This window comes from Danaus plexippus, chromosome Z (genome assembly GCF_018135715.1).
Source record: "Danaus plexippus chromosome Z, MEX_DaPlex, whole genome shotgun sequence".
NCBI lineage: Eukaryota > Metazoa > Arthropoda > Insecta > Lepidoptera > Nymphalidae > Danaus > Danaus plexippus.
The window spans coordinates 653,867-681,804 of record NC_083559.1 but is presented as its reverse complement, the minus strand read 5'-3'; the positions used below and the strand labels follow the sequence as shown (position 1 = coordinate 681,804).

Genomic DNA, 27,938 nt, shown 5'->3' with positions numbered 1-27,938 from the left:
AGTTTACATCGAGCTCCGTACTGGACGATACAGTCACGAGACAAATGGAGATTTATTTGACACGTTAAAAACGTTGACATGTAGAAAAAAATATCTCATTCACAAATTTCCCGAGCGCCTAGTTAGAGTAGTTACGAAAATTTCTTAACGAGCAGCATAGTGAAGCCAATGCTTTCCTCGTTACAATCTCAATAATTTTTTCAGAATCTATCAAACCAAGAGAAAAAGTCGCTGATTCTTTACATTCAACTGTTTTCAGATAATCTAACGACCTCGAAAGCCTTAGATCTACACTTGATTACGATTAAATTTATAATACTTGTACTATACCTCATATATGTATGTGACATTAATACATTCTAATTTCATATTTAAAATAAGAAAAAAAAAACACTATTTCGTTCACTATGAGATAGAATATGCAACGGAAATCAAACATTGGAGGTACACTGACATATAATATGCGTGCGGGAGGATGTAGCGGGGTTACGTCAAAGAAAAACATACATACATCAGTAACAGCTACATATAAACATTGAAGCTATCAAGGATACGTAAATAGACGGGATGAGTGAAAGGCTTGCGGTGACAGCACACCTTCATTTATTCTTTCTAACACGACATCCCACAGCGCTGTAAACACAATCAACTCCCTCACTCGGCTTCGACTTAAAATACATAACGTCTAGTTGTATATCAGCGTCGGTTTACTTTTCTGAAATTATTTATGCAGTACTCGTTTTTGTTACGTCCTCTCTGCTGGGCGTGAAACATGACTAAAAACGAATTCGATATATAAAATCTATTTACTAAGTGGAACGGTGTTATAAGAGGTTTAAGTTTTCACTCCACTATTGTGTACACAAAAGCTGCATGCCGTGCCTCTAAATACGATACAATCCAATGATCTCTGCTCCACTAACATCACGCTCTCAACTAAATTTATACTACAACTAAGGTAAGATATTTGACACGATCGAATGTACTCGCACGTAAAGCTAAACTTACCTCCAGCACACACGACATCTAGCACAATTATGTGTGTGTGATAGTAATAACTTACCAGTGTCATCCTCGGTGGGAAGTGGCACGACTGTCCCGAAGAACCTTTTATCCAACAGCTGCAACAGCTGCAGAGCGCTCTCGTGTACCGGCGCTCTGGGACAGCCGGTGCACATCAGCGTCACGTTGATGATCGCCGTGTAGTGATCACAAGGATACTCCCTGGATGATGAGGCAATGATTTTACCAACACGGACCAATAAGAGACAAAGTAATATTTATTTTCATATTCACTTAAACGTGACGATTTACAACTTACAGCCAACCTTCATAGATAGCTACTTACTATTGAAAATAAAATCTACGTAAAAAAAATATTCATATCTATTGAATTTCTATATAAATATAAATTATTCTCAAACAAAAATAAAATATTATAAATTATAGAAGGCAGATGATCTTCGTCATTTAATAGCTCATTAGTGTCTGCATACAATTCAAGCGGTCAACATCGCTGGAATTAAAAACAATATTCAATAAACTTAAAGCGCTGAAAGAAAATCCAGTTCCACTTTTATTAAACAAACTGTATTCTATCGTTATAAGCTCGGGTAATACAACACTATTCGACGGATAATGAACTATTATATGCACGTCTCTAAATGGCTGGCTAACAAGTGGGTGCTCGCAATCCGAGTCGCCTTTAAGGTCGTTCCCGGTACAATGGGAATGTTTTTCAATCCTTGGATCGTAATTACAGTTGAAGTAATGCAATCCCTTTTCTTTAGTAAAAAACTAGACGCTATAAAACTCTTCAAAGTTATCCTATTTTATATGTATTTATAAAACTGTTTTAATTATATATCGAATCTATAAAAAATTACTGAATATTTTCAATAAAGTGCACTCAGTCGACGTGTCGCTTGTTTGAAAGGCGACACAAACATTTTTATATTATTTAAAACATTCCAGGGGTCATTTTAATAGCACTGAATTTATTTCACTTGAATATCACAAACGTATTGTATTTTTTGAAAATTAACAGCAGTTGTTATTGTTGCTATTGTTTTTATATATGTATATCAATAAATAGAAAAGATTTTCGGGAATTTGGGGGAAATAGAATTTATATATATGTATATATATATATATATTATATATAATATAATTTATACGTTACTGAATCATTATACTTAAAAAATGCGTTAACTACATTCAAAGACACATCAGTCATTACGTTACTACAACATCAGCTCTAATCTTTGTATCGATAGAAAAATCGAGGAACAGCCTGGAAGTTTAACCTTCATAGCTGGATATGAAGGCGGAAATTTATATCAGCGTTTGTTTGTACGTCTCGAAACGGTACAAAACTCCTAAACACATTATGATAAATAAAAACTCATAGACGAAGTTATATATATAGGCTCCTTTCGTTCATCGGCTGGATACCGAGTAACAGTTAAATATGTTTATTTCCACTTGTATATCCGTAATTTTCGAATACGAAATGAATATATTATTTAATGGAAACGTTGGTGAAACTCAAATAATATACACACCGGGATATGTATAACTTTTCATATCCACATGTAAAGAGATTTCTGATTAAAAATTTTGCTATAACATATTTACCAAATGTAGCGAACTGAGATTAAAACTGGGAGTTTGATGAGTATGAAATAAGTTTATCTATATATATATATATATATGTGTGTGTATATATATATATATACAGCGATACATATGCACGAGTGGTCCCATACAGAGCATCAAAGGCTGCACCGTAGTGGATCAAAACAACCGTAAACAAACAACCTTTCAGACAACCAATAAAGTAGTGTTTGATGCGATCCCCCTCTCAAAAAGGCAATATCTGACGTGCCCAACCAAAAAAACTCCCTAGAAGCAATCAGACCATCACTGCATTTGCTTTGATCGGAGATATTAAGATCACAATGCTTACATTGTTGATTAAACTATAAAATATATTCTCAGTAACGAGATTAAATTTTCAAATACAGCACATATATATATATATATATATATATATATATATATATATATATATATATATATATATATTAAATTTCTCATCGAAGCATTACAAGTTTTCAATTTCAATATTGTATTGAAGTTTCAATGTTAAATATATGACAGGGACGTAGCAATGAACCGCGTTGACCGTACGAGAATTTAAATATATGCGATGGTCCTCATACATATTAAAACGAATAAAATACTCAGATTTATTTGATACGAGAAGAGAGAAAAAGGATTCTGTCAAAATACACCACTGTAATGTTATACGAAAAGCGATTGGTCTTACCAGTCTCGTCTCATAAATATTGTGTGTCCCGATTGTACAGTAATTAAATAACGTAAAACATTTACAAATACCGTTACACCGTAACTAGTATACGGAAGCTCTTTAACTATTTAATGTTCTACGTTAATACTATTTCGTCGTATACGTTGTACGTTAAAAGTTTAACTCGCTGTTTGTGTCCGAGTTTCATTTTGTTATACAAATATTTTTGTTTCATTATACATTTGTATATTAAGAGCATACAGTCCAAAAAAAAAAAAAAATTACACGCATTAAATTTATATACAGAATGAAAAAAAAATATACACCTATATGTATAGGTATTTCTGATGATTTGTACAAAAATAATTATAATCATATCAATGGTTCAAACAACACATAATATAACGTATTAGTAAAACTGAACAAGCTATGAATTATGAAGGCTGAAGAGATTTTCGGGTCACGTACAGAAGGGACCGGTTCCGATTCTGATACATTAGCGAATAGTTAAAAAAAAGCAGTCCATACGAAATGACCCAAAGTAAATAATCACAAAACTTTTCATTTGATATTTAGTTATAATTTATGAGAAATCTAACAGGCGACCATTTTTATGTCCAACTGATTGTGTAGTTTCGTACGCAAAAAAATTTTACTATATAAAAAAATGCGGACGAAGCCACGTGCGTTGGCCAGTGTCACGTGGATGTATATGATACATTATAGTAAGGAGTCCGAGGATTACAGTCCGAACCTTAACTATGATGCGCATTAACAGCGATCAAATAACTTAGTCACGATTATTCGCACACATTCACAATATGGAAAAAACAAAGGCCATAACTATAAGCAAAAGTTTTTTTTTTTTTGGGACGCCATGATAATCGACTTAGAAGATCACGCTGATCGTTATGGAAAGTTTTCAACGTGTTTTTGCAAATTTTACATACCTGGCACTGAATATGGTCGCTAGAGCCATGAAGCAGCCGTCTGCGACCCTCGGCGGGCCTGTGAAGCACTTGTCCACCGTCCAATCTAACAATGGCCCTATGTCAGGGTTACAGTCTAGGAGTAACACTATCGTCTCCCGCGCCAGCTCGTACACCTGGAAGACGCTCCGATTAGACAAACGATATCCAGTAGAACGCAATCAGTAAAAGTTTTACGTTGCCTATAATTTCCTAAGACATTCAATTGTAATATGAAATTCTGTGGTCCGAGTAAGGTCTGAATAATCCGTGGGCAAATAAGTCTGGTAACTAGATAAGGGATATATTAAACAAGACTTACATTTCTCTACATGAAGTATTTGTTCACATCAGATTTTTACAGGTCTTCACTAGTCCAACGTTTTTTTGGGTATTAATGTCGCAATAAAAATAAGACTACCTATATAATAATGTAGCCGTATTTTTATTATATGTACATATATATTTACTTCAATTACCTTGTCGTTAGTTGATGACAACATTTCGCTGAGCCAGGGATAGAGGGAGCCGTCTTCGGCGAGGGCGTTCGGAGCGAAGCACGGACCACAACAAACCAACGCACTCATCGCCTATTGATATATACACATATATCATAAATACTAAAAACATATTAGATGTGTATGTCTGTATTATACAACATTCCGAAGTCAAATATCTCCAGCCCCTGGTGGGCGAGTTTGTAGATGTTACTACGAACATATAAAACTATTTATAACCAGATCCTGCCCGTGACTTCTGTCGCTTTGTCTTCATAATTAGGTTCATAGTAAAACTAATGTGAACTCAAAGGAAATAGATAAGTCAACCACCTAGTAGCGCCATCTATTCTTCGAGTCTGGAGTCTTCATCCAACAGACATCTGTTATGATGTATTCCCAACAAAAACACTTGTAGATGAATTATAAGATCTTATTATTGTGCTATTTTTATTAATACCCGTTCAGTTTGTTCGTCAGTTCAAGGTTAGAAGACTAACAAACATTCTCATACACACATCAACTGTTTTGGAAAAATAAATCAGTTATATATATATATATATAAATGTATTTTTCTTGCAATGTTGCATTCGGTGGTGAGCCAGAACTCGTTTCCCGTGACATTTCTTCCTCTTGTCCTATTCCATGTTTATCATCAGTTAGTCAACTCCAATAACTATATTTGTAATCCTAATTAGCAGTAATAAACTATACAACGGCTTTCTAAGTAGAGGTAACATCTTCTGGGTTCCTTATCATAATACTCGATCAAATCAAATAAATCTACAATACATTTCTTAAATTAAATTAAAACTGTATAACATTGGTATTTTTAAAACATTGTTGTTTAGAAATTGTCTTCCACGTTATAAACTGACAGATATTTTTATTAATTTTCTGCTATTTAAGTCTTGTCGACACAAACCAATCAAAAGCCTAACGAATTAAATGGATCCCGAAGTTCTCGACTTCACTTAGTATAAGATGTCAGACCTTCAACGCTGAGAGGTTCAGTCTCTCATCGACCTCCGTGGTCGCCGGTTGCGTGACCAGAGCTCCCAGATGTTTAACCAGCGGCCCGCACCAGCCCGCGAAAAGACCGAACAAGCTCCGACACAGCTCTCGCTTCAGCAGCGACCCGTACATCTCCACTGGAATCACTCAAACATTACCATAAATATCACAGCAACAAAAACTAATTATCTTCAGTAATGTCTTAAGTCCAACTCACGCGGGAAACTCTTAATGAGCTCTGTAACGAAATCTGCAAAGGTGAGCCTTTGTTCCCTGGCAGCGGGCGCATCCTTCTCCGCCTCCACCTCCAAACATTGCCGCACTCCGTCCAGATACTCTGTGATGCTGGAGTGCAACCCACCTCCCTCCAGAGCGTATGAGCTGAACGAAAACAGGAACCATCATCATTATATTGAAGCTGCCATCAGACAGATCCTATCAATTATTTATTTATTTATGTACCAAAAGTAGAAATAGTTACATTATTATACAAGAAATGTGATGCACAAAGGATAACTTATCTCTTAAAGGAGATCTCTATCAGAAACACTTTTGATAGAGGAAACTAGGTATAATAAAAAGAAGTAAAATACAGAGATATTTAAATATATATATATATATATAAGGATACAAACAAAATTATAATAACATGAAATTTAAATGCTATACATAAATATAAAAATTATATGAACCCCAAGAGAATGCAGTGGTTTTAAATACAGTGTCCACTGCTCTTAAGTGAATTGAACAGAAATGTACCACGTACCTGGTAGCAAAGGTCTTCCTCTGCGCTATGATGAGGAGCATCTTGTTCAGGTGAAGTCTCAGGGCGTCCCTACGTCGACGGCGACGCATGTTCTCCTGTTTCCGGTCAACAGCCTCGCGGAGCAACGGTACCAACTCTTCGAAGAGATCCCTAGGGATTTGATGAGGTCATAAAAAAATACTCATAGTGATAACATACTAAAACCGACATAACTGTCATTTATTCTGCTAAATCATGTGTGTGACTGTATCTTTAAGTATTCATTGATAGGGCCATAACCAACTTTAAGGCTTCCGCGTTGATATGTCCGCAGGCGGAGACGGCTGCGTCTCGGACCTCGGGGACCTCGCATCTCGCCAGCGGGACTGCCAGCTTGTGAAGGGAGGCCGGCGAGGCCTGGCCCCTCCCCTCGCCACCGCTGCGTTCGCTCAGAGAATCCGGCGACGAGCTACACGTTTTTATTTTGGACGCATTATAACGTATTCAAACATAATCACATTAAACATCTGTTCGATTAAATATATAATTTTCTTTTACCTGAACAGTATTCTCTTTATCACTAACATTTTATTCTTTATAATCATATCACTATTAACCAAACATCAAACTACAGAACTTTTGAAATGTATCACGTGATATGTCAGCTAAGTCTCCAAGTGAGTTTGCAGGCATCGATAATAACAAAAAAAATAAAAAATCTATGAACACAAACTATACTAATTTAAAGCGTGTATTGAAGACGATAAGACAAAACCAGTTTAGGATGGTGTGAGAACAAACAACGGCAATGGACTATGCGACGGATTACACCACAACATAGACGTGTTATCTAAGAGCCAGTGTTAAATTGTGTCATGTTAATCAAAAATTATGGTTTTCCTTAACCGACATGATAACTTAGAAATATAACTGTAATATTTTAAATTTAATAGTTTGTAACGAGGATGTCGTTTGGATGGTGAGCTCGTCTTGGTCATGTGTGTTTGCTTGCGTGGTTGTGTGTTACGTGTACACAAAACTCATGAGTGCGTTGGTGCGCGTGTACATCGAGTCTAAATAAGATTAAGTCGGCAGACATCACATGCGAGAGTTGACCATCGAAGGCCGATACCATGGTTTCACTACAGCCAGCTAGCATGTTACACGCAAATTCATAGTTTTATGCAAAAATAAAATTATCATTTATGATTGGAATAGAGTGACTGTAATACAAATGTGCGTGTAATGGTATCACAAAATCTATCATGAATCTCACAATACACTAACGTCGAATATCAAAGTTTTAACATACATTAATTCATTGCATTATATATATATATATAATATGTCTGTATGTATTAATGTATGTTTCTATACTCTTTACCCCCATAGCGTTTCCGGACACGCAGAAAGGAAGAGCGCGCTATCCGTGAACAGAAATGTACAAGTAATGACATTAGAATTAAAACTAAATCAAGCAGCAGATGTAAAACTGGCCGTTTGTATATATGTGTGTGTATGTGTCATGTGTTCCAGTGTGTGTGTGTGTGTGTGTGTGTGTGTGTGTGTGTGTGTGTGTGTGTTTCTGTGTGTGTGTAAATAAGGAAATGGGTATATAAATATGATTACATGCATATACATAGCAATAGAACGCTGCCATACGAAGTTAATAGCCTACAGAAGGTTTGCGATAGCATCTCTCATGGCGCAGTCCGTGTTCAGATCGAACCAATATGTTAGTTACATTCGATAAACGAAAGGTCAATGAATCCTTGAGAATATGAGGTAGTCCTTGAAAAGTTCGGCTGATGGGGGTGATGGGGCTGTCGATGGGGGTCAGAGGGCGCTGGGTTTCTTAGTATCGATGGGATGCTATAGCGGTGCCATGGGTGCGAAACATGACCATGATGACAGACGGTGGCGAACTGCTTCATCACGGATAGACAATGCGTAAGCTGGGAACGTTTGATGTGACGTGCATGAGGCCACCTCGTCCGCTTGTGCCTGTGCGAGCGCGCATAGCTTAGGGGCAGCGTGAAGAAACCCCCCGGCGTGTTCAGGCTCTCGCTGGACGAGCTCAGCGCTGGAGCGCTCCAATCCGGGCGCTCCGCATCAGCGCTACGACCAATCACGGAACACTTTCATATTAACGACCAATCACGGCGATCGAACAATACGTAATCACCAGGACTTCGGATGCTGTCAGATAACGACATTATTATTTTTCTGTCGGACGGAGCTTCGGCCATTTATTAAATAAAAATATATTAACATTATAAATATATACGTGTGTGTGAGTGTTGAACAATAAAATCGGTTCGCATTCATCATATGGGAGTATCAAATTATCTATGGGACTATAGTTTACAGACACGTGTAGCGTAAACGTAACTTCACACGACAGCAAATAGGGACATCTACTTGGGTTATCATCAACATAATACTGCAATCGAAATACGTATATATATATCAAAACAACATATTATATAAATGTCAATAGTAAGCTATATATATATGTGTGACATTCGTCTGTCCGTGTGACGTGTGAACTATTGTTTGTATTCATATTACAGATTAATAGAGAAATGTTATTAATTGTTTAATAGGATCGATAGTTAAAAATCTCAGTGAGGAGTGCATTATGGGGATGCTGTTATATTCCACTTAGATAGAACAGTCCAAATATGTGGTTGTATGGTGTAATGGTACCTAAGACTGAGATCCGGGCTGGCGCATCTTATGACCGGGCTGGGAACTGCTGGTACGACCAGATAGGCCATGGTCATGTAATACTTCCAGACTTGCATGTATCCATCACGCTCCTTCTCGGGCTTCCGAGGAAGAGCTGGGCCGCGGGATAGGAGGGAAGCTCTGTTATCGTTCACCGGCCTGGAAGATAACTTCAACGTAAACAAAACTCACATCATATAGCAATAATGTATGAAATAAATATTATACTGACGCCGGTTCTATGATGGTGTATAACGCGTGTATACGCGCGTGTAGTATCGGCCAGGCCTGCAGAATCGTGGCGTGACACTGTGCTGGCACGCGACTACGCTCCAGCAGTCCAAACAACACCACCTACATATAAAACACATTGCATTTATATCTGTCACAATATTCGTACTATAATAACATTAAAATTCCCAACCTCCCAAGGATCAGCGCCGTTTGAAGAACTGCCGCTCCAACTGTTCTTAGATGTCGTGTCGTCGTGTTGCAAACCTAGACATATTACATCTCATAAAGCAGCGGGTAGATATTTAAAAGCGTAAAAGTCTAAACTATTTGGAACAGACATGAAGTTACCATTTTCAAGAGGAACGTCTCTAGGAATAACAAGTTCTATGGTCCAACTACAAACATATTACAATCCAATAAATTAAACTATCTAAATGTTACAGACTCTGTGGTCCATTATCTCACCAGCGGTCCAGACGGCGTGGTTCCTCTCAGCTACCCAGACCAGATCAGGTTGACCCGCAGCCAGTACCGCTTGTTTCTCAGCCGGTGGCAGGATGGGCAGACACTTCTCCGTGAAGTAGGGCACGTGAGCGTCGGCAGCGTCGATCAGCGCCGGCTCGTCGCGGTTCAAAGACAGACGCTCAAGCAGACATTTCGTCTCCCTGGACATATATTGTTAGTATAAGTGATTGGAAAGCGTCTCAATATAACGGTATAATAGCAAAGCATTTATATCATACTAGCTTCTGCTCGCGGCTTCGTCTGCGTCAGTTTCAGAATTAAAAATGTATATTTGATCGGGCGAACTGTTCCGCTTTAAAGTCGGTAAATACACAGAAAGTGATTTTTATTAAGATACTTGTTTTTTTTTTTGCGGGGCCTGATGAAAAGTATCCTATCTCTCTCTCCTGGTTCTTAGCTACCACCCTACAAATTTCCAACCAACTCCGTATAGCCGCTCTATTTCTGAATAGTGTGAGTAACTCGACTTTGCTTTATATATATATTTACGGAACACAATTTGAACAGAACCTTTAAATTCTCGAACGAACCTTAACGCCCAAAGTGACGTTAAAGCGATGACATTTGTTTTGTTCACTTTTTACGCGGGAATAATTTTGTCGGCGCGATTTGATTTGTAAATTGAATTTGACTTAATAAAGGTGATTTGGTTTAAGACAATAATTATTTTGTTCATGTTAAGGTTTTATTTGTTATTTAAAAGTACTGAATTTATAAGACAACTATATTTTTTTATGATTTTGTTAGAATCCTATATATATATTTCAGACATATAATACCTAAGTATGTGTACTGCTAGTCGTCTCGGGTAGGATTTGCACTGGCATAGCATCACCAGAGCCAAGGCCTCAGCGCCCCTGACTACCGCCGCCAACTCCTTGGCTGCGCCCTCGCCAGTCTTCCAGCTGGTGATCAGCTGCAACAGCATCCGAAGACCGTTCTCGACCAGTTGAGGAGACGTGTCCTATAAATATCAAATGAGAATCAAGTGAGAAGTTTTTTTTTACTCTCATGGTACTTGACAATAACGATCGATTCTGTAAAGATATGAAAAAACATATTTCTAAAGCACGGCTAACGTTGAATGTAGTCGTAGTATGTTATGGGAATGTTTACCTGAACCTCCTTAGCTAAGAACTGTGTGAATCCAGCCAATACATCCTGCCGCCACTCTGGGAAGTCCACTATGAGGGTCTGGAGACTTTGGAAGGACAGGCCTCGGAGCTCCTCGTCCATGTGGACAGTTAGACGACAGAGGAGATCCACCAGCTCACTAGGACTCATCCCTTCTGGAATTAACCTGGAAAATAAAAACGGGTAAAATGCTTCACTCACCGGAAACAGCGTGTCTAACAAAAAAACTTATACATATTAGTATTTCGTGTACTGAATATAATTTATACACGAACTGTATTTTTTTTTTGATCAAGTTAATTTAAAATAAGTTTATGGCCTCATCTCAATACGCGAGAGTTAGGAATAAGGTTCAGAGAGAAATGAATGATGGATAGTTAAAAAAAATAGATCTTGTAACCCAACTGGCAGAGCAATTTAGTCTGACATGTTACTAACAAAATACTACTTCCACGAAGTGTTCTCTATGGAAAAACACGGAACGTATGACTAAGCTGTTATGCACATATTATTCTGCCGTCTAAGCTACGCCACCAGAAAGTTTCATCATTTTCTGTTCGATATTTTAATAATACAATGAACTCTCGCATATTGTTTACCTGGGTATAGCTGCTACACACGTCCTGAACAAATCTATCCTGGGTTTCCTCTCGCCGGTGTTAATTTCCTGCTCCTTGGTTACATTCTGTGTGTTGGTCAGCATCAACGGTCTACCGTAGTGGGCGTCTAGCGCCCTAAGTATTTCAACCAGGACTCTTCTGACGTAAGGAAAGTAAGCGCTCATGCCGATGGACTGCGCTGTTTCGTCCGTCAGCATCTTGTTCAAGAAGGTCTTCTTCACCCTCAACGTGTTCCCCGAAGGTAACGTGCCAGATGTGCGTGGCATCGGCGGCTGGCCTTCCTTCTGTTGCAGACTGTCCGCGACCACTAGGAACGCTCGGAGTCCTATTGACATCCTTTCTGGCGTGAGAATTATCTTAATCGGCCGTCCGACCATTAGGAGATCGAAGACTATTTCTCTCATCGCAAAGTCTAATCTCTCCTGCGATATGAACTGTATTATTTTGACGAATATATTCAGGGGAGTGTCCCTCGGGACGACACCTTTGGATCCTTTGGGGAATAGCGAATTGACGATACTCTGAAGTCGTGACTGGGTAGCCGAATTACTTTCGCATTTGATGCGAATCATGTACACCCATAGCAGTCGATACAAGGACTCTGAAACAAAAAAAGATTATAATGAAAATTGCTCCATTTATTGTTAGAAAAAACTTAATTTATCTAAATCTCACCAAGAGCCACTCGGCACATTTTGGGATCCCTGTTCTTTAGATGAGACAAACACATAGCCAGAAAGCAGTGCCAATTGGCTAAGAAAAATAACTTCTGAGATACACAGAGCAGACAGGTAACCAGAGGGAACAACGCGAGGCGATGTTTTGATTTGGTGCTCGCGTCTAGAGTGTGACTGTACAGCATTTCCACGAAATTCTTCAGGCATGGAACATTCACCTCATTTTTGACAGTCTGTAAATACATTAAAATTTAAATATAAACACAAGAAAGAATATATTAAGAAGTTCGGGCAATAAAATTTCTTATATAGGATAGTATTATAGTAAACATGTTTAAACTTACCGCTGCCACGGGCACTAGAATTTCAACAAACAGGCCGGCGAGTGCGTGTCTGATATCTTTGTCTTTGACTTCCAGGAAGTATTGCGCACACTCCTGGAGGAACTGGAAGGAGGCCTCGAACTGCTCGATGGGGACCATCTTCACACGAAAAAACTTCATACCCATTAACAGGGATATTATGCTCTGGGTTGTGTGCGGCGACGGCTCACGACTCTTCAGCTCCTTATATATTATTTATATTTTATTAGAAAAAGAAACTTCGACATAATACATTATAACATAAAAATTTGTTTAAATACTATTATTCATCGCAAGCCTATATATCGGGCATTATTTTTTTAGCTAATAATAAAATTATGTTGCCTCCGAAAAACTTGCGTATAGTTCCTCATCAGGAATTTCCTAACCTTCAATTCAGCTGTGAAACGTTTCCTGACCGAGGCAAATCTGGATTGCGCCAACACGCCGATAACCTCCGCGTACAAATCGGCTATGATGTGAACATTTGCTGCGTTGGGATTTGACTGTAACCTGCAAATAAAATGATTAAACAAGTTCGTATATCCGAGTTATATTTCGCTTTAAGTTTTTTACTGCCAATCTACATGAATGTTTTTTTTTTCCAGTTTACCCGCATTATAATTCCTTACTAAACATAATAATATACGTATATCATCAAAATCATCTCACCCTTCCTTATAGTTGAACCGCTTGAAGGCAACATTTTCTATGTAATGCACTAGATCTTCATGGCCGGGATGAAATGGCAATTGTCTTAAGACCTCTATCAGAGCAAGACAGAACAAGAACTCTACAGCAAGATCTCGTCTTTCCGCCTGAAGCTCCTCCGAGCTTCTTTCCACCTGTTCTGTGCCTGCACCACTACCTGATACTATGTGGATTATGCTAGAAAAATGAAAAAGCAACTATATATTTCCATATATCCAAATTGCTTATGAACAAAGCAGACATATTATTTAATTATTCAGTTGTAATGCCATTAAATATCATATTTTGAGAGTAATCAAGTAAATACTCTAAGAACTAATTTTACCTTTTGTTCTTTAAGTCCTGGTGAGGTTTCTTTGTTTGTTCATTGAGCTGTGGTGATTCAGCCATTTGTCGTTCCAGCCAACCGAACAGTGCTCTCAAGAGAGATGGCAGACAGTGTTCAGCAACCGTGCCAAATGCTGATAGAATCTGATCCAGTTGCGGATCCTCTCCCCTTTGAAGAGTCTTGTTCAATGGCTTTTCCTGTAATTGTATGAAATAATCATAAGCGAGATAATACAGATATAACCGCGGAATGAAATAGCAATGTACATAAGTATTTATATATTTTATCATGAAGCATACCAGTTGTTCCGCCATGACCGCTTCCATCTTCCTCTCCGCTTGAACCGTGAACTCCGTGAACAGCAGCCGCATCACAAATTCTCCGGGCCGGAGGTCGGAATCAGCGGTCGGCACTATGGCGCCTTTATTGGGACCCCATGGCAGCATAGACCCTTGGACCAAAATAACAAATTTGTCACAGATATGATTCTGATAATGTATTCCCTATAAAACATAATCATCTTTGATGTGTTAAAGTCCAAGTGCATTAAAGTGATAAATATTACTTTCCATGTCTAAAGTATTGATCAAGACCGAACCATAATTGATATTGCTTTGCAGTAATGAATGGTTAGATATCAAGGTCAGCTATAAAATTACATACAATACAGACCCGTTTTAATAGACCTATTTGAAATTTATATAACTAACTCACTAGATGTAACTTCAAATGTATATATATATGTATTATTATATTTACATTCAAATATATATAAGTCTTTGGCTGTACCTCTAGTTGATACGAGTGAAGCCAATGTGCTGCCAACAGCACGGACATCTGTGGCTGTCTTGTCAAGGAAGCTGGAGTCTTGATCGGCGAGGGCGGTCTCATGACGTGACTCCGACACCACACTGCCTTCAGATTCCGCTTCACTTGACACCATGGATGATGGAGCTTCCTCTGTACCGGACACTGTTAAGAAAAATATAAAAACATATAGAAGAATAGTTATGTTTGTAAGGGAGTATTTATTGGAATTTAATATAACATACAGTGAATTCTTAAGTACTCAAAGAACAAACCTTGTCTTTATCAGTTCTGTAAATTTCGTATAAAACACCAATCGAAATATTTATAATCATAAAAACATAACCTCCCCATTTGAAGTGGGACAATACAATGAAGTCTAATAAATGTATAGCTTATAAGGTTGTTGAGCAAGTGGTTTTCTGGCAACATGCATCAGAGATCTCTAATTATTGGTTGATTTATGAAACATATAGCTCTTTTGAAAACACAAGAACCCTCATAGGCTAAGATTCATGATAGAATAACAGATTAAAAATATATCATAATTATCACTAACAGATAAAAGCAAAACAGAAAGGAAAAGAAAAAATATAATCATATGATTTAGACAAATCTTTTACATGTATTTCAATTGATTTTTTATATACACATAAAATATAGATATAGTAAATTGTGATGCGGTTGCTGATGACTGTACCCATGTGCACAAACCTGATGCATCTTCGGGATGTCCGTCTGACGGTATGTTACTCAAAGAGTCTGACTCCTCAGAAGTCATCATATTGAATACTAGTCTGCTAGGTTTCTATGGTGGATTGTGATTATTTCACTAAAATTGAAAAAAAAAAATATACACAAACAATTAATGCTAAAACCGTGGAATCATGATGTAAGTGAGACAAACATATTCAATCAAAAAACATGTACGTTTGTAGTTCTGATATGTGAATTTGCTTGCATTGCATAAGAGAGAGATGTAGCTGGCATTGCTATGCTATTTTACGTAGAATGTTTTATGCGGAAGCGTAAGGCTGTGTAAAAATAATAATATGAATGTAAATGAATAACAGTCATCTAAATGTTGCTACAAAGCTCAACAATGATTCCGATAAACACAAATTAAAAGCCTTACCTCTAAATACATTGTAAGGCAAAATTCCAATCCGCAACATGTTTCCTACAAAAAGAGAACATATCAAAATAAGTAAAGTGATACCAGACATTTGTTATTCAACTATTGTATGAAAAAATCAGCATTTATTGTCCACTCGATATTTTTATGATCGGCGGAACTCTTTTTCAATTAAACATCGCTTGGCCACATCAAGTAATTCACAAGTGCTTGCAGCGACACAGCTGAATAAACTGTCTATTATAGTAGTGCCCTTGTTGAATCATTTAAAAATTGCCCGCCACATTTGCAACAATTGGTATCACAGATCAAAGATACATTAGAAGTAATAATAATACCATTCGTCAGCATTGAATTATTTCACATGTGTGTTATGAAAAGTATTTCCGAATTAAATGCATGTATGTATTTTGATTGTAATCTAATAAACTTTTATGGTTATTTAAGGTGAGTTAATTTCTTCTGTATGCTGATTAAGATCAGTAAATAATAAGCTGACTTCTAAATCCTTATCAAACCCTTGTTGGTGTGATTTATAATGTGTACTTAGCACCAAAAAATTATATTTAAACCAAAAACATAACAGCAAATTAATGTGCTTGCTTAAAAATATAACCAGTTCGCTTTGCTTATCAAGATAAAAATATATAGAGGATATGCTCATTAGAAAGTACAATGATATCAAACAGATTCATGATGAATCATAATTAATTCTTTGACCAATTTATTTTCAATATCCTAGGTCACCATTGCACCAGTTCAACTAAACAATAAATTTTCATTAAGCTGTCTAGAAATCTTAACAGCAATAATAAAAATAACTATTTGTTTTAGCTTTGTTTTGTTGATTTTTATCCTTTCGTAACAACTTTTGTTACACTCGAGTATGCTCTTACAATCAATAGACACTATTACATTCCAAATTAGGATCCATATGTGCTTAAAATTACAATATTATGATTAAAATCTTTGTTCAAAAATATATTTTTTCATTAAAAGCGAACACATAACACAAAAGGATTGATAAACAAGCTAAAAATAAGATTTAAATACCTAGTCTTCTAGTCTGTCATGGTTCCAACGATGACGGGTAATGATAACATATTAACGAAAAAGACAATAAATAAACTGTGATAGAATTAAATTAATAAAATTTTCCACAATCTCGTCGTCATTAGCAATTTAGCTGTTTTATTACGGTTCTGATACTTGATACTTGATAGAGATTTTATAGCATTTATCTTATTTGACACATAGGATTAAGCGACCAAGTGAAATATATACGTTTATGTTATACGTTTTGTGAAGGTCACCGCACTCTGAAATTTAATCGATTTATATTGTCTATGAATAATTTTCGGTTTCTTTTTATGCATCTTAAGTCAAATATGTGAAGCGAAAAAATATTAAATTTATTAATTTTATAATTTAGGTAATGTAAAGCCCTCGCTTCTTACTAATAATAATATTGCTAAAAGCTTTAAAATTTGTTTTATTAGTACTTGATTTTGGATGTCCATGCTAAAGTGATCTTCTGTTACGGAATAAAGTGATTCATTTGGTTTTTAAAATTTTCTCTAATCTCTTTCTACTTATTTTTTCTTAATTATAATAACAACTCTACATCTTTGGATATCAACAATACCTTTGATACAAATTGGTGACGGTAGTTATATATTGTATATACTATTATTTTTATCCTACCCGTTGTCACTACGCTACTGACAGCCTGGTAAATGGAAATGAAGCCGTTTTTGATGAATGCACTATATCAATAAAAAAGAAATATAAAATATAGAATTAAGTATAAAATTGTTTTAACCCAATATTTAAAAAGCAACAGGTTCAAAGTATAATATTTTTAATATAATGGTAATATAAGAATAAACTTAGAGAGTGAGTATCGCTTTTAAGTTTTTGCTATGTTTTTATATCAGGCTATCTACAATAAATAAGTAGAATTTTAGAAGCAGAAGAATAGCGTTGAGAAATATGTACTTATTACTAGAAACTTTATTTTAGAGTAATTTGATTTTTACAATCTGCTATTAATATGTTGTAATTTAAGTACTCAATATTTATAAAAAATTAACACTTCATATTTATAAAATATTATTAAGGGACACTAGTAAATATTAATCAATTTTTCAAATTGTTAATATAAAACATATTAAAGAAAGGATTACAGTAACCTAGCTCATAGCTGACAAACTGATTTAGGTTCAAGTACGTCACGTTAATGTTAGATACCTCCACTAATTTGTTATTGCTGGTAGTTTCAAAACATGTTTTATTGTAACTAAATGTAAATTATTGAGTTACTGAATTTAATGTTTATCAAATTGTAAGCTAAAAAAAATTTTAACATTAGGCCATTTGACGTTTTAGAGTTCGAAACTATTTAATATGAAATGTATAAAAAATGTAACCGCTCCTACGCCAAGAGCGATGTCTGTTGAGTTCAGGAGTGAGTTTTATTCGGATCTTCGTTGTGGACGGATGTGCGTCGAGCGCGGTGTCGGGTAAGAAACCGTACAATTTAACTGTTGATAACCGGAAGCTATACTTAACGATAGCACCGGTCGATCATTCAGGAAATGACATAAATATCAGTGATTATTGATATATATTACTGAACAATCTCAATTATTTTGTGTATTGCTAGGTAAACATGTCTAAGAAAAATGGTTTGGAGGTCTCGTTGTCGGCCGGCAAGTCGCCTGCGACGGAGTCTACACCCCTCGTTCCTAAAGTGGTGAGATATTCAAAAATATCAATGGGATTTTAAAAAAAAAACTCTTACTTTATATTACACACAAACTTTTTTTAGAAGTAATTGTTTTGATGAATACTTTATAAAATATGTGATGTTATGTGATTATATCAAAATGTTCAGAGACACCTATATTTTTCGTTAATACTTAAACCAGAATCACATTATATACTGAATGGAATCTTCTTCGTCTTAGAACCGGTTTTTATAAAAGCTATGAAGGCTAACTATAAGTTTATTAGATATTGCACAATGTTTAACAGTCCATGGCTCTTAATTAAATAGGTCGTTAATATTATTTCAAAATTTAGAATAATTTAAATGGCTTCCCTCGTTATTAAAACATAGATATATAATTATTTATAAAAAAAATAATTATTGACAATGTTTTGTTATAGTTAGAAGAGTTAGTTTGCTTAATAGAATGAAATGTATGTCACGTGTAGAATAACAGACATTAAGTTACGTGTAATCACTTTGAAAGTTATCAATACTAATACACGTAAATATTAATACATTTTAAAGGTTTTGTCTTAGTCTGCATATGAAAAATCTATGGGACTTGAGACACAAGTGTAATAAGTATAATCCATTCAAGAAATACACCAGTTTCTAATGATTTCTTATTTATATATATAATTTTAATATTTTGAAACATGTTCATGAAGAGCGTAGGCGAATAGCGTCATCGTTTTTAAAGAATCTCACCAGTGTTGTGTCCAATGTGATAAGAAACAAAGGGAGCTTTGTTTCTCATATAAATAGTTATTTAATACATACTTCAGTGCAGATAAATATTAGGCTGGTAGACTAAAATAACGTCGCCCTCGATGTAAACCTGTATCATGATTTCAAAGCACAATATTTCCCACAGTATCGAATGTCAGAGACCTGATACTAACCTGTGGCTTACCCCGAGTTCCAAACGTCACACTTTATACGGATAGTTAACAGTTTTTCAATAATAATTCTGCCGAAATGAGAAGATAGGAATTCAACCTGTGCGCAGCACATCGTTTAAATCTATATATTTTTATGTAGCTATAGGTTACATAAGTTGTTCGGAAATTCTGGTCATAAAAATCTTCCTCCGCTGTGTAAGGACAATTAAATAGAGTATTTAAATGAAATTTAAAACAAGTGTGACAAGATGTAACGCACCAAAGTATTATACACAATAATATAAAAAATGTACTTGTGGGGTAAAAAATACGCCCATCCGAATTCGGAACCCACAATTTTTTAAGTTGGTAAACAGAAAACAGCATGCAAGTTAACACAGTTATCTTGACAGGTATCCTGGGTAAACTAACTGATAACAACCATTTAAAATACGACTATAGTTTTAGTTTGTATTGTCTAACTGTTTACCTAAAATCTGAGTTTTGTTTATAAAAAAATAAATAGATTTTACTCTCTTCCATTGCGGTATCGATGATGAGATTTTTATTTAGTCTTCCGAATACTTGCAATCGTAAAAACAAATCGATTTATTGATCTAAAAGTTAAAGATGTTAATTATCTAAGTTAACAAAATAAACTGACTTTAAAAATAAACCGAACTTATTAATGTATAAAAATTGCTCTGAATAAGAAAATCTTATACAAGTCCAGTCGTTATATAATAAATATTATATTTATTGATATTAAATTTGAATTCTTAATATACAGTAAAAATAAATGTCCTCTCATTCGTCAAGGATTTCATTATTACGGTAATTATGGACAGGTTGCTTCACGTAATATTCTCTGTGACATGCAAACATTTATATCAAATTAGTATAGTCGACATTTTGTCGAGAATATTCTCTACTCCAGCAGTGATTTTCATTCATTGATACATATTGTCTTTTAGATAAAATTCCTGTGGATTTAAATGTAATTCCATGTCCAGGGTATCGAAGAAGGTGGCAGCGGTGGAGAATCCAGCAAGAATGGCATCAGCGGAGGTCTGTCGATGAACCAAACAGCTTTTCTGATCGCTGGTGAGCTGGTTGGCAGCGGTGTCCTGGCTCTTCCGAAGGCTGTCGTCAAAACCGGTATGGCATATTTAAACTGCTGAACATATGTATGTCATAAGCGAAATACACTTTAACACATTCATCTTAGATACTATTATTGCATGCAAGCTACATTGTTACATAAATGCAAAGTGGTCCCTTAAAAAATAACACAAGAATACATCAAAATAAAAATATTATTATTGAGATATTTCTTATAAGGAAACGTGTTTGTGCTCTGCGAATGCTTTACATTTAATATATTAAAATAACAAAATTATTGAGCCAATAGCGAATGTTCTCATCACAGTCAAACCGGTTTCCAAAACATAGGTAATCTTGTTTTTTTTTTTTTTTACACGCTGACAGGTTTGGGTACTGTTTTCTTCCGAATGGAATTTTGGTGACTTTCATCAGATTTTTATTGATTATAATATATTAAACCTTTTTATTGGAATGCCGTTTTTTGTTCTTTGTTAACGGTAGTCGACAGCGCAGTTTGAATAATTATGCTCTAATGTTTAGACTTTCTTATAGGTTTTGAATGCCATATATGTAGAAGTAGGTAAACGACGAGGCGTTTTTAAGTCATATTTAAAATGGGTAATGTTACATATTTTTGCGTAAAGTATTGACTTTGTTTTTGACGTTGGTTAAAAGTGGTTATTATGTGTACATTATGTAATACTTTGTTTATGTTAAAATATAATTTTCTACTATATCCATTGAAATTTCATACTTTTGGGACGTGGTTACGAAATTATTATATAATTATTTTTTTACAATATTTATATGTTATATTCTTGGTTGTACGAATGCACTCTTACTTATCAGATAAGGAAATATATTTGCGTTAATTTGGCTTCCACTTACTTTGTTAAATTTCGACACATACCTAAGCCGAACTCGTGGTGTCATACAAAATGTATTTAACCCGAGACTCTTTATTTTGTATTAGGTTTAAGTTAGCTGACTTATGTATCCACTGTCTAATAATAATGTTATTATAACTTAGAAATGATTTACTTTGATAAATAATCTAGACAGTAAATATCACGAATAGTAAATTAGTTTTACACTTATGAAAGATGTTATCTAGGACAGTTGATGAAAAGCAAACAGAGTGCAGTCTACAGTTTGATACCTATAAATATTATTTAAATTATAATAGCAACGATACAGAAATTACATGTCTTTCTATTATGTACAAGTCAACGCACGCGAGTGTCGCGGTAACATAAGACCGAGACTCGCGTTTCATTTTACGAGGTTTTTTTTTATATCGATATTAACATAAATTAATGATTGTGGATAAAATATTAGAATAAACAGAAAAAAGAAACATAATTAAAACCTTAATGTTTATGACATTGAGCGTCGTATTAAATTATAATACATAATACCTACCAAGTACGAACTGTTTTATTAAATAAATGTTATATATTTTTTTTAAATCATTCCCAAAACTTGCTTAAAACTTTCATATACGGAAAAGGTCGTTATATCACCGGCTTTTATGGAACAACTTTTTCGACGTACATTCTATTTATAGAAAAAAAAACATAAGCTCTCTCATTAAACACTCTGAGAGGGAAAGAGACCTTAAAACGAGTCAGACCACTACTTATGATAATCAGACCATAGTCTTAATAATTCGGTTCGACGAAATACAACATTTAAAATTGAATTTAATTATTTAAATATATTTCGTACATTTGGATTGTAGGTGTTGCATGATATGTATGTACTTTCATAATAAATTCGAAAATTTTAATATTATTCGATTAATTTTACTTACTCATACATATTAACATTAAAGCTGCTATCATTAGCTTTGCGACGTGAGTTTATTTTAAAAAGGATAACATAAAAAACGAATATTTTAACTTTCCGATCTTTGCCCAATATAATATTGATTTTTCAAATTAAAATTGTTAATGAATTTTAGTTATATAGAATTAAGTATAATTAGATATAGCGGAGTTAGCAATGACCGAGCTGCCTGTATTAATTGGGATGTTATGCATTCCTTCAATTCCAGGATGGGTTGGCATTCCCTTGATAGTGCTGATGTGCCTCCTGGCTGCCTTCAGCGGCAGGAGGTTGGGAGACTGCTGGACCATCATCGAGAGCCGAGACCCTGAAATGAGAACCAGGAAAAGAAACCCTTACGCCATCATAGCCGAACAGTCTCTTGGAAAATTCTGGAGGTAATGTTCCCACGGTCATTTATATATAATACGAGTATATCATTATATAATGAGGCGTCGATAAATTTGTGGGGATAGAATATTGAAAAGGTCATAAGATGGAAATCATTGAATTTGAATAAATTTTATACGGATTTATCCGCTCAAAAATGTCAAGCTACAAAGTGGTTGTATTAACTTGTTTATTTTATTGTATAGTATAATTAACACGTGGGTTATTTAAAGATGTCGGTCTAAAACAGTTATGTTGTCTGTATTATGATAATGATAGAGGCTTTAGACGTAATGTTCTCTTCCAGTTATGTATTTCATACAATAAAATAAAAGTTTTACTAGAGTCCGAAAGAAGGAAGGGTTAGTTTTTTTTAATATTTTTGCATATTTAATTAATCTGCGTAACCAACACGGATCGCCAAAAGTCAGTTCGTATTACGTATCACCGAACTTGTTATTTATATATAGAATTATTTATATTAATGAACTTTAAAATCAGTATTATTATTCATTTTTTTATCGACGTTCGAGATTTTGTTACGATAAAAACGACATAAAAACCTTCATTGACATTTGTCAATCCTGTGCTGCCTACTAGCGATATGTCGTATTTTTTATGAGTTGGTTTGGCATAACACAAAATCCACAGAAACGAAAATGTGTATATATTTAAGTACTTTAGTCCTATAAATCCTGTAGTATTAACAGGTTAGCGGATCTTCGTGCAAAACATGGATTTATGTTAAAGAAACTTCTATTTTGTCTCTAGAATAATTGTAACTTTTTTTTCGTGTAATTTCAGTGAAACCTTATCGACGTGTTATTTTATCTGTCTGATTATTTTAAATAATCTGTGTCCGACACTAATAAATGAAAATATTTAGATGGCTTCACTTGAACGGCCTTGTTAAATATTTTTTAGTTTTAGGACATGAGATTTCCTGATTTGAATAAAAAAACTTGCTGTTGCAATTTTAATTGTTTTGGGCTTGTATTGACTTCAACATGAAACATGTGAAAATAATCAAATCAAAGATGTTAGTCGAAAATATACTATTAATAATTAATAAATTCATAAAGATGAGACAATCTTATTTGATGACTCTGTTTTGAATAAAGTCAATTAAATCATTGGTAATTATTGATTGTTCATCAGAATAGGCTTCAAAGTTTTATAATGTTAAGGCCTTAATTTATTCCAGCGTGGGTGTATCTCTCGCCATGATAGTGACGCAGTTTGGCGTGGCGGTAGTTTATCTACTGCTGGCTGCTCAGATCATTGAGCAAGTGTTCCTCTCCCTCATGCCCACCGTAACGATCTGCATCTGGTACCTAGTGGTGGTGGGGGCTATGACCCCACTCACTCTTTTCGGCACGCCCAAAGATTTCTCGTGAGTATTTTATTACCAACTGGTGCATTCTACGACATCCAGGAAGAAGCTACGCAAAACCTAAATAAAGTCTGAAAGATTGGAAAAAGCTTACTGTATATGCTTATTAAATTAAGTGTTGACGCGCCTGAATCCAATTAAGAAGCGCGGAGTGTTACGTTGAAGTGAAAATCTTTAATGACTTGGACATATTAATGCTCTAGTTACATATTTTCCCGTTTTCTGCTAGTTTGTGACCCTAATAGAGATTAAAGTCGCTTTGTAAATACGTAAATCTGTTCTTTCAACGGCTTCTTAGTAATATGTATGGGTATTATATCCTTAGTATTACTGTAACGTCTTGTAGGGTCCGTGACCTTGAAACTGTCATCTTCTTTAATTTTACTAGTTCTTCTGAACTTCTGAAATCTAGTTATTTGATAGAAAAGAAACTATATTATGTTTCAATGAATATACATAGAAGTTTAAAATATAATATTTCCTAGAAAATAATGGAATCGTAGTGGTGTTAATATTGTAGGAAATCATTCAGAACCCTTTAAGAGTCTCGAGCATTCCAGGTTCACTCAATAAGACACTTCATTGGTTTCCCGGAAGTCTATTGTAAGTTCACAATAGGAATAATCGTATCACAGTCACCACTCGCCTTTCACCACCACGATTCCACAACAACGTTTCAAACATTACTATTAAATATTTAAATAAATAGTTACATTTTGTCTAATTTGTTAACGATGATGTTAAGATTGTCAAAACTGATAAAATATTAAGTAAATTTACTTGTAAATAATACAATTATGTTCCTTCGTGTCCTCATAATGGTCGTGACGGTGTTGTATGTACAAATATATTAATCCCTAGCTTCTTGGGAGTGATTGCTTTCTTCGCGGCGGTGGTAGCATGTGTCCTGTACTTCATACAAATGATGAACGACATCAGACCTTACCCCGTATTCCGTTGGGGCATCCACGGCTTCACGGACTTCTTCCTCGCCTTCGGCACCATCATGTTCGCTTTCGGTGGAGCGTCCACATTCCCGACTCTTCAGAACGACATGGCCGACAAGACCAAGTTCAACAAGAGCCTGCAGTACGGATTCATTGGTTGGTTCTTAATGATTTAAATTATTTCAATAAGAGTCAATCAGAATAAAACAATGGAATACGTTAAATTTCCCAGCAATCTTGGCCATGTATTTGCCCATCGCGATCGCGGGCTATGCGATCTACGGCGAGTCTGTGGGACCAAACTTCGCTACATCACTGTCCGCGACCCCCCTGTCTCTGGTCGGCAATGTCATGATGGCTATCCACCTGGTCTGTGCCTTCGTCATCCTCATCAACCCCGTCTGCCAGGAGATGGAGGAGCTCTACAACATCAACAGTGGTAAGCCGACACTAGTAATATTTCCTAAATAAATTCATACGATTATTTCTTCATTCCAGATCTGGATTTTGTAAAACAAATATAATATTTCTAAAAATATTTACTTTTTTCTATTAATAATTGGGTTTTTGGAAAGAAAAAAAATTTTGATAAATGAAATGATCATATATAAGTTTTATAACAAAACAATATATATTTTTTTCGCTATAATCAAAAAGTTATATCAAATTAAAACTATCTTTTTGAATCAAGTACCGAAAACAAGCGAAGGTTCCCGAGCAAACCCGAGCGCGTGTGACGTCACAATGTTAATTTCTCCTCATTGTGGCACACAATTGATAGTGTTTTGACGTTTAACCGATAATATCTCATTGCCATCGTCAATAAATATCTATATATAATACATTAAAAATAATTATTGTCTACAATATTAAGCAACTTATTTTCTGATTAAAATATTTCTTACCTGCCGAATCTGCACAGTACACATTGAAACATTGAAATTTTTTTCAAATCTTTCGTTAATAGTTAAAGTAACTGAGTAAGCTTTACTCCGAACTCGATGCTCTGGACATATACGCCCTTTTACGATGCAAATACCATTCCTGCGGTTCAATTGGACATAACCTATAGCCTTGTCACTGTAACTCTCACGTGATACTCTAAAAAATAAATAAATTATTAATTATATTTAAAACAATAGATGATTTCATATTAAAAATTCGCAATATTTTTTTACAAACTTTCCTTGAGATTTTAGCATTTTTCAAAAACCAAATTTCAGTATAGCAAGATGTTAGTTTAATATTATTCCATGAAAGCTACGTTGTAGGTAAAATATTTAATATATTTCCAGACAGTGAGATAACGCTGTTTAAGTTCTGTAAGTACATGTAGTAAAACAAGTTGCGCTCACGACTAGTTATTGTAGTACGCTAAACTTAATAACCGAATCTGTCGAGGCGATGAAGTTGCTAGAAATTGAAACGCACTATTTAGTCTATGCGTACTCGTTGTATGTTTTGAATATGTAGTTAGTTCAAAAGTCTTTTCATAGATATTAGTGTTTTAATATCAACTTTATACTAGACGCCATCGGCTACCGTACGCTCGTACGTTTCTCCATCATGGCTGGTATACTGTTCATCGGGGAGAGCATCCCTCGCTTCTACACCATCCTAGCGTTTGTGGGGGCTACCACCATCGCTCTACTCACCTACGTGCTACCCTCCTACTGCTACCTGAACCTTGTCAATCAGCCACCAAGGGAAGGACAGGCGCCACTGTAAGTGCTATTCTCATTTTGTAACGTTGATCGTGTTTTAAAATTAATGGAACTTCGTTGTATGACTTCATAATTGTCACAGTTTTTGAAACTTTTGTTGTGTTTGTTGACGTAACAAATAAAATTTTCGTGCGCTAGTTTTCTTATACATCATAGGAAACTTAGTAATTAGTAGAAGGTATCAATAAGTAATAAGGTATCAATAATAATTGTTTTCTTTTTCCAGTGAGGTAGCGGGATGGGTTAAGCTGGTCTGTTGGGAAGTGTTGGTCATTGGTATCTTGGGAGGCGCGGCGGCTACCTACAGCGCTCTTAGTGCCATCTTTGGCACTGCTCAGGCCGTTCCGTGCTACCTCAAGTAGTTAGCTAGTGACATCTAGCGGATCAAGAAGCAACCGCTATGACGTTTGGGATGTTGCGGCATTACAATAATAGATGGCGTTGTTCGTAGCTGATAAATGTGTAATCTTGATTTCTTTAACTTTCGCAAAAAAATATAACTTAGGCATAATGGTTTTTAAACAATATCTTTTAATTGTATTCGTAAAATAATCTTATATTTTAACTTTATAATGAAATAATATATATCCAAGAGAAAAGCAGAATTGTAATATGCCGTTTAATAAAATAATTATGGAAAAATAGGAACAGAATTTTCCATATTAAAAGCGAGTATTAGTAAGAAGACAGTTACATTCAACAATTATGTTCTTAATAATTTCAATTTGAATATTAGGTTATAAGAAAACTTTTAAAAATTTCCATTTAATGTGTTTTTTTATATATTCTGTATTTTATATATTCTGTACTATCTAATAATGAATCCACCATAGTTTTGTAATTCGTAGTGGTCTGACACGACATAAGTTGATTGCTTTAAATTTCATTATTATTTGAATAAAGAGATTGAATTAAACAATTGTGTATTATTTTCTCAAATCTATCGGCCATTGTAGGTGGCGCTTTGATGTAAAATCTACAAATTCACATATCTGGAATGCTATACAATATAAATTATGTGACGTAGTTGTAAAGTAACATTAAAGTAAGTGTTTATGTTTTTCATAATGTTAATGTTGACAATATCTTTGGTAATCGC

At 35.1% G+C, this 27,938-nt stretch overlaps 2 protein-coding genes and 1 long non-coding RNA gene across 7 annotated transcripts in view; 2 read left to right on the top strand and 1 right to left on the bottom strand.

Annotated features, from left to right (window-relative positions):
- The window catches only part of LOC116777883 (protein furry), a 58,426-nt gene extending 41,373 nt beyond the window's left edge, over positions 1 to 17,053 (bottom strand). For 3 of the 5 annotated variants that reach the window (XM_032671661.2, XM_032671663.2, XM_061526613.1), the window contains exons 1-25: positions 16,854 to 17,053; positions 15,801 to 15,845; positions 15,380 to 15,497; positions 14,648 to 14,830; positions 14,158 to 14,309; positions 13,856 to 14,055; positions 13,492 to 13,707; positions 13,209 to 13,332; positions 12,802 to 13,023; positions 12,456 to 12,690; positions 11,760 to 12,381; positions 11,143 to 11,326; positions 10,806 to 10,990; positions 9,967 to 10,166; positions 9,692 to 9,765; positions 9,500 to 9,621; positions 9,247 to 9,426; positions 8,527 to 8,655; positions 6,842 to 7,006; positions 6,559 to 6,708; positions 6,010 to 6,173; positions 5,772 to 5,929; positions 4,761 to 4,871; positions 4,264 to 4,418; positions 1,064 to 1,224 (exon numbers count right to left, since the gene is read on the bottom strand). In XM_032671661.2, coding sequence (XP_032527552.1) covers positions 1,064 to 1,224; positions 4,264 to 4,418; positions 4,761 to 4,871; positions 5,772 to 5,929; positions 6,010 to 6,173; positions 6,559 to 6,708; positions 6,842 to 7,006; positions 8,527 to 8,655; positions 9,247 to 9,426; positions 9,500 to 9,621; positions 9,692 to 9,765; positions 9,967 to 10,166; positions 10,806 to 10,990; positions 11,143 to 11,326; positions 11,760 to 12,381; positions 12,456 to 12,690; positions 12,802 to 13,023; positions 13,209 to 13,332; positions 13,492 to 13,707; positions 13,856 to 14,055; positions 14,158 to 14,309; positions 14,648 to 14,830; positions 15,380 to 15,449 — 4,162 coding nt within the window. In that variant the 5' untranslated portion in view covers positions 15,450 to 15,497; positions 15,801 to 15,845; positions 16,854 to 17,053. The remainder of the gene's footprint in view (positions 1 to 1,063; positions 1,225 to 4,263; positions 4,419 to 4,760; positions 4,872 to 5,771; positions 5,930 to 6,009; positions 6,174 to 6,558; positions 6,709 to 6,841; positions 7,007 to 8,526; positions 8,656 to 9,246; positions 9,427 to 9,499; positions 9,622 to 9,691; positions 9,766 to 9,966; positions 10,167 to 10,805; positions 10,991 to 11,142; positions 11,327 to 11,759; positions 12,382 to 12,455; positions 12,691 to 12,801; positions 13,024 to 13,208; positions 13,333 to 13,491; positions 13,708 to 13,855; positions 14,056 to 14,157; positions 14,310 to 14,647; positions 14,831 to 15,379; positions 15,498 to 15,800; positions 15,846 to 16,853) is intronic. The other 2 variants (XM_032671666.2, XM_061526614.1) reach the window with 2 other exon arrangements.
- Positions 10,070 to 13,674, top strand: LOC133320026 (uncharacterized). Its single transcript, XR_009753494.1, has 5 exons — positions 10,070 to 10,179; positions 10,795 to 11,014; positions 11,178 to 11,343; positions 12,877 to 13,355; positions 13,545 to 13,674. It is a non-coding gene; the product is annotated as an uncharacterized LOC133320026 (long non-coding RNA).
- A 1,155-nt stretch (positions 17,054 to 18,208) lies between the features above and the next one.
- On the top strand, positions 18,209 to 27,758 carry LOC116777885 (uncharacterized). The gene is made up of 9 exons (XM_032671667.2): positions 18,209 to 18,322; positions 18,466 to 18,555; positions 20,468 to 20,612; positions 22,615 to 22,783; positions 23,980 to 24,168; positions 25,030 to 25,271; positions 25,348 to 25,554; positions 26,644 to 26,839; positions 27,066 to 27,758. Exons 2-9 carry the CDS (start codon positions 18,472 to 18,474, stop codon positions 27,199 to 27,201), a joined length of 1,368 nt encoding a protein of 455 aa, XP_032527558.1. The 5' UTR covers positions 18,209 to 18,322; positions 18,466 to 18,471; the 3' UTR covers positions 27,202 to 27,758.
- Positions 27,759 to 27,938: the final 180 nt, after the last annotated feature.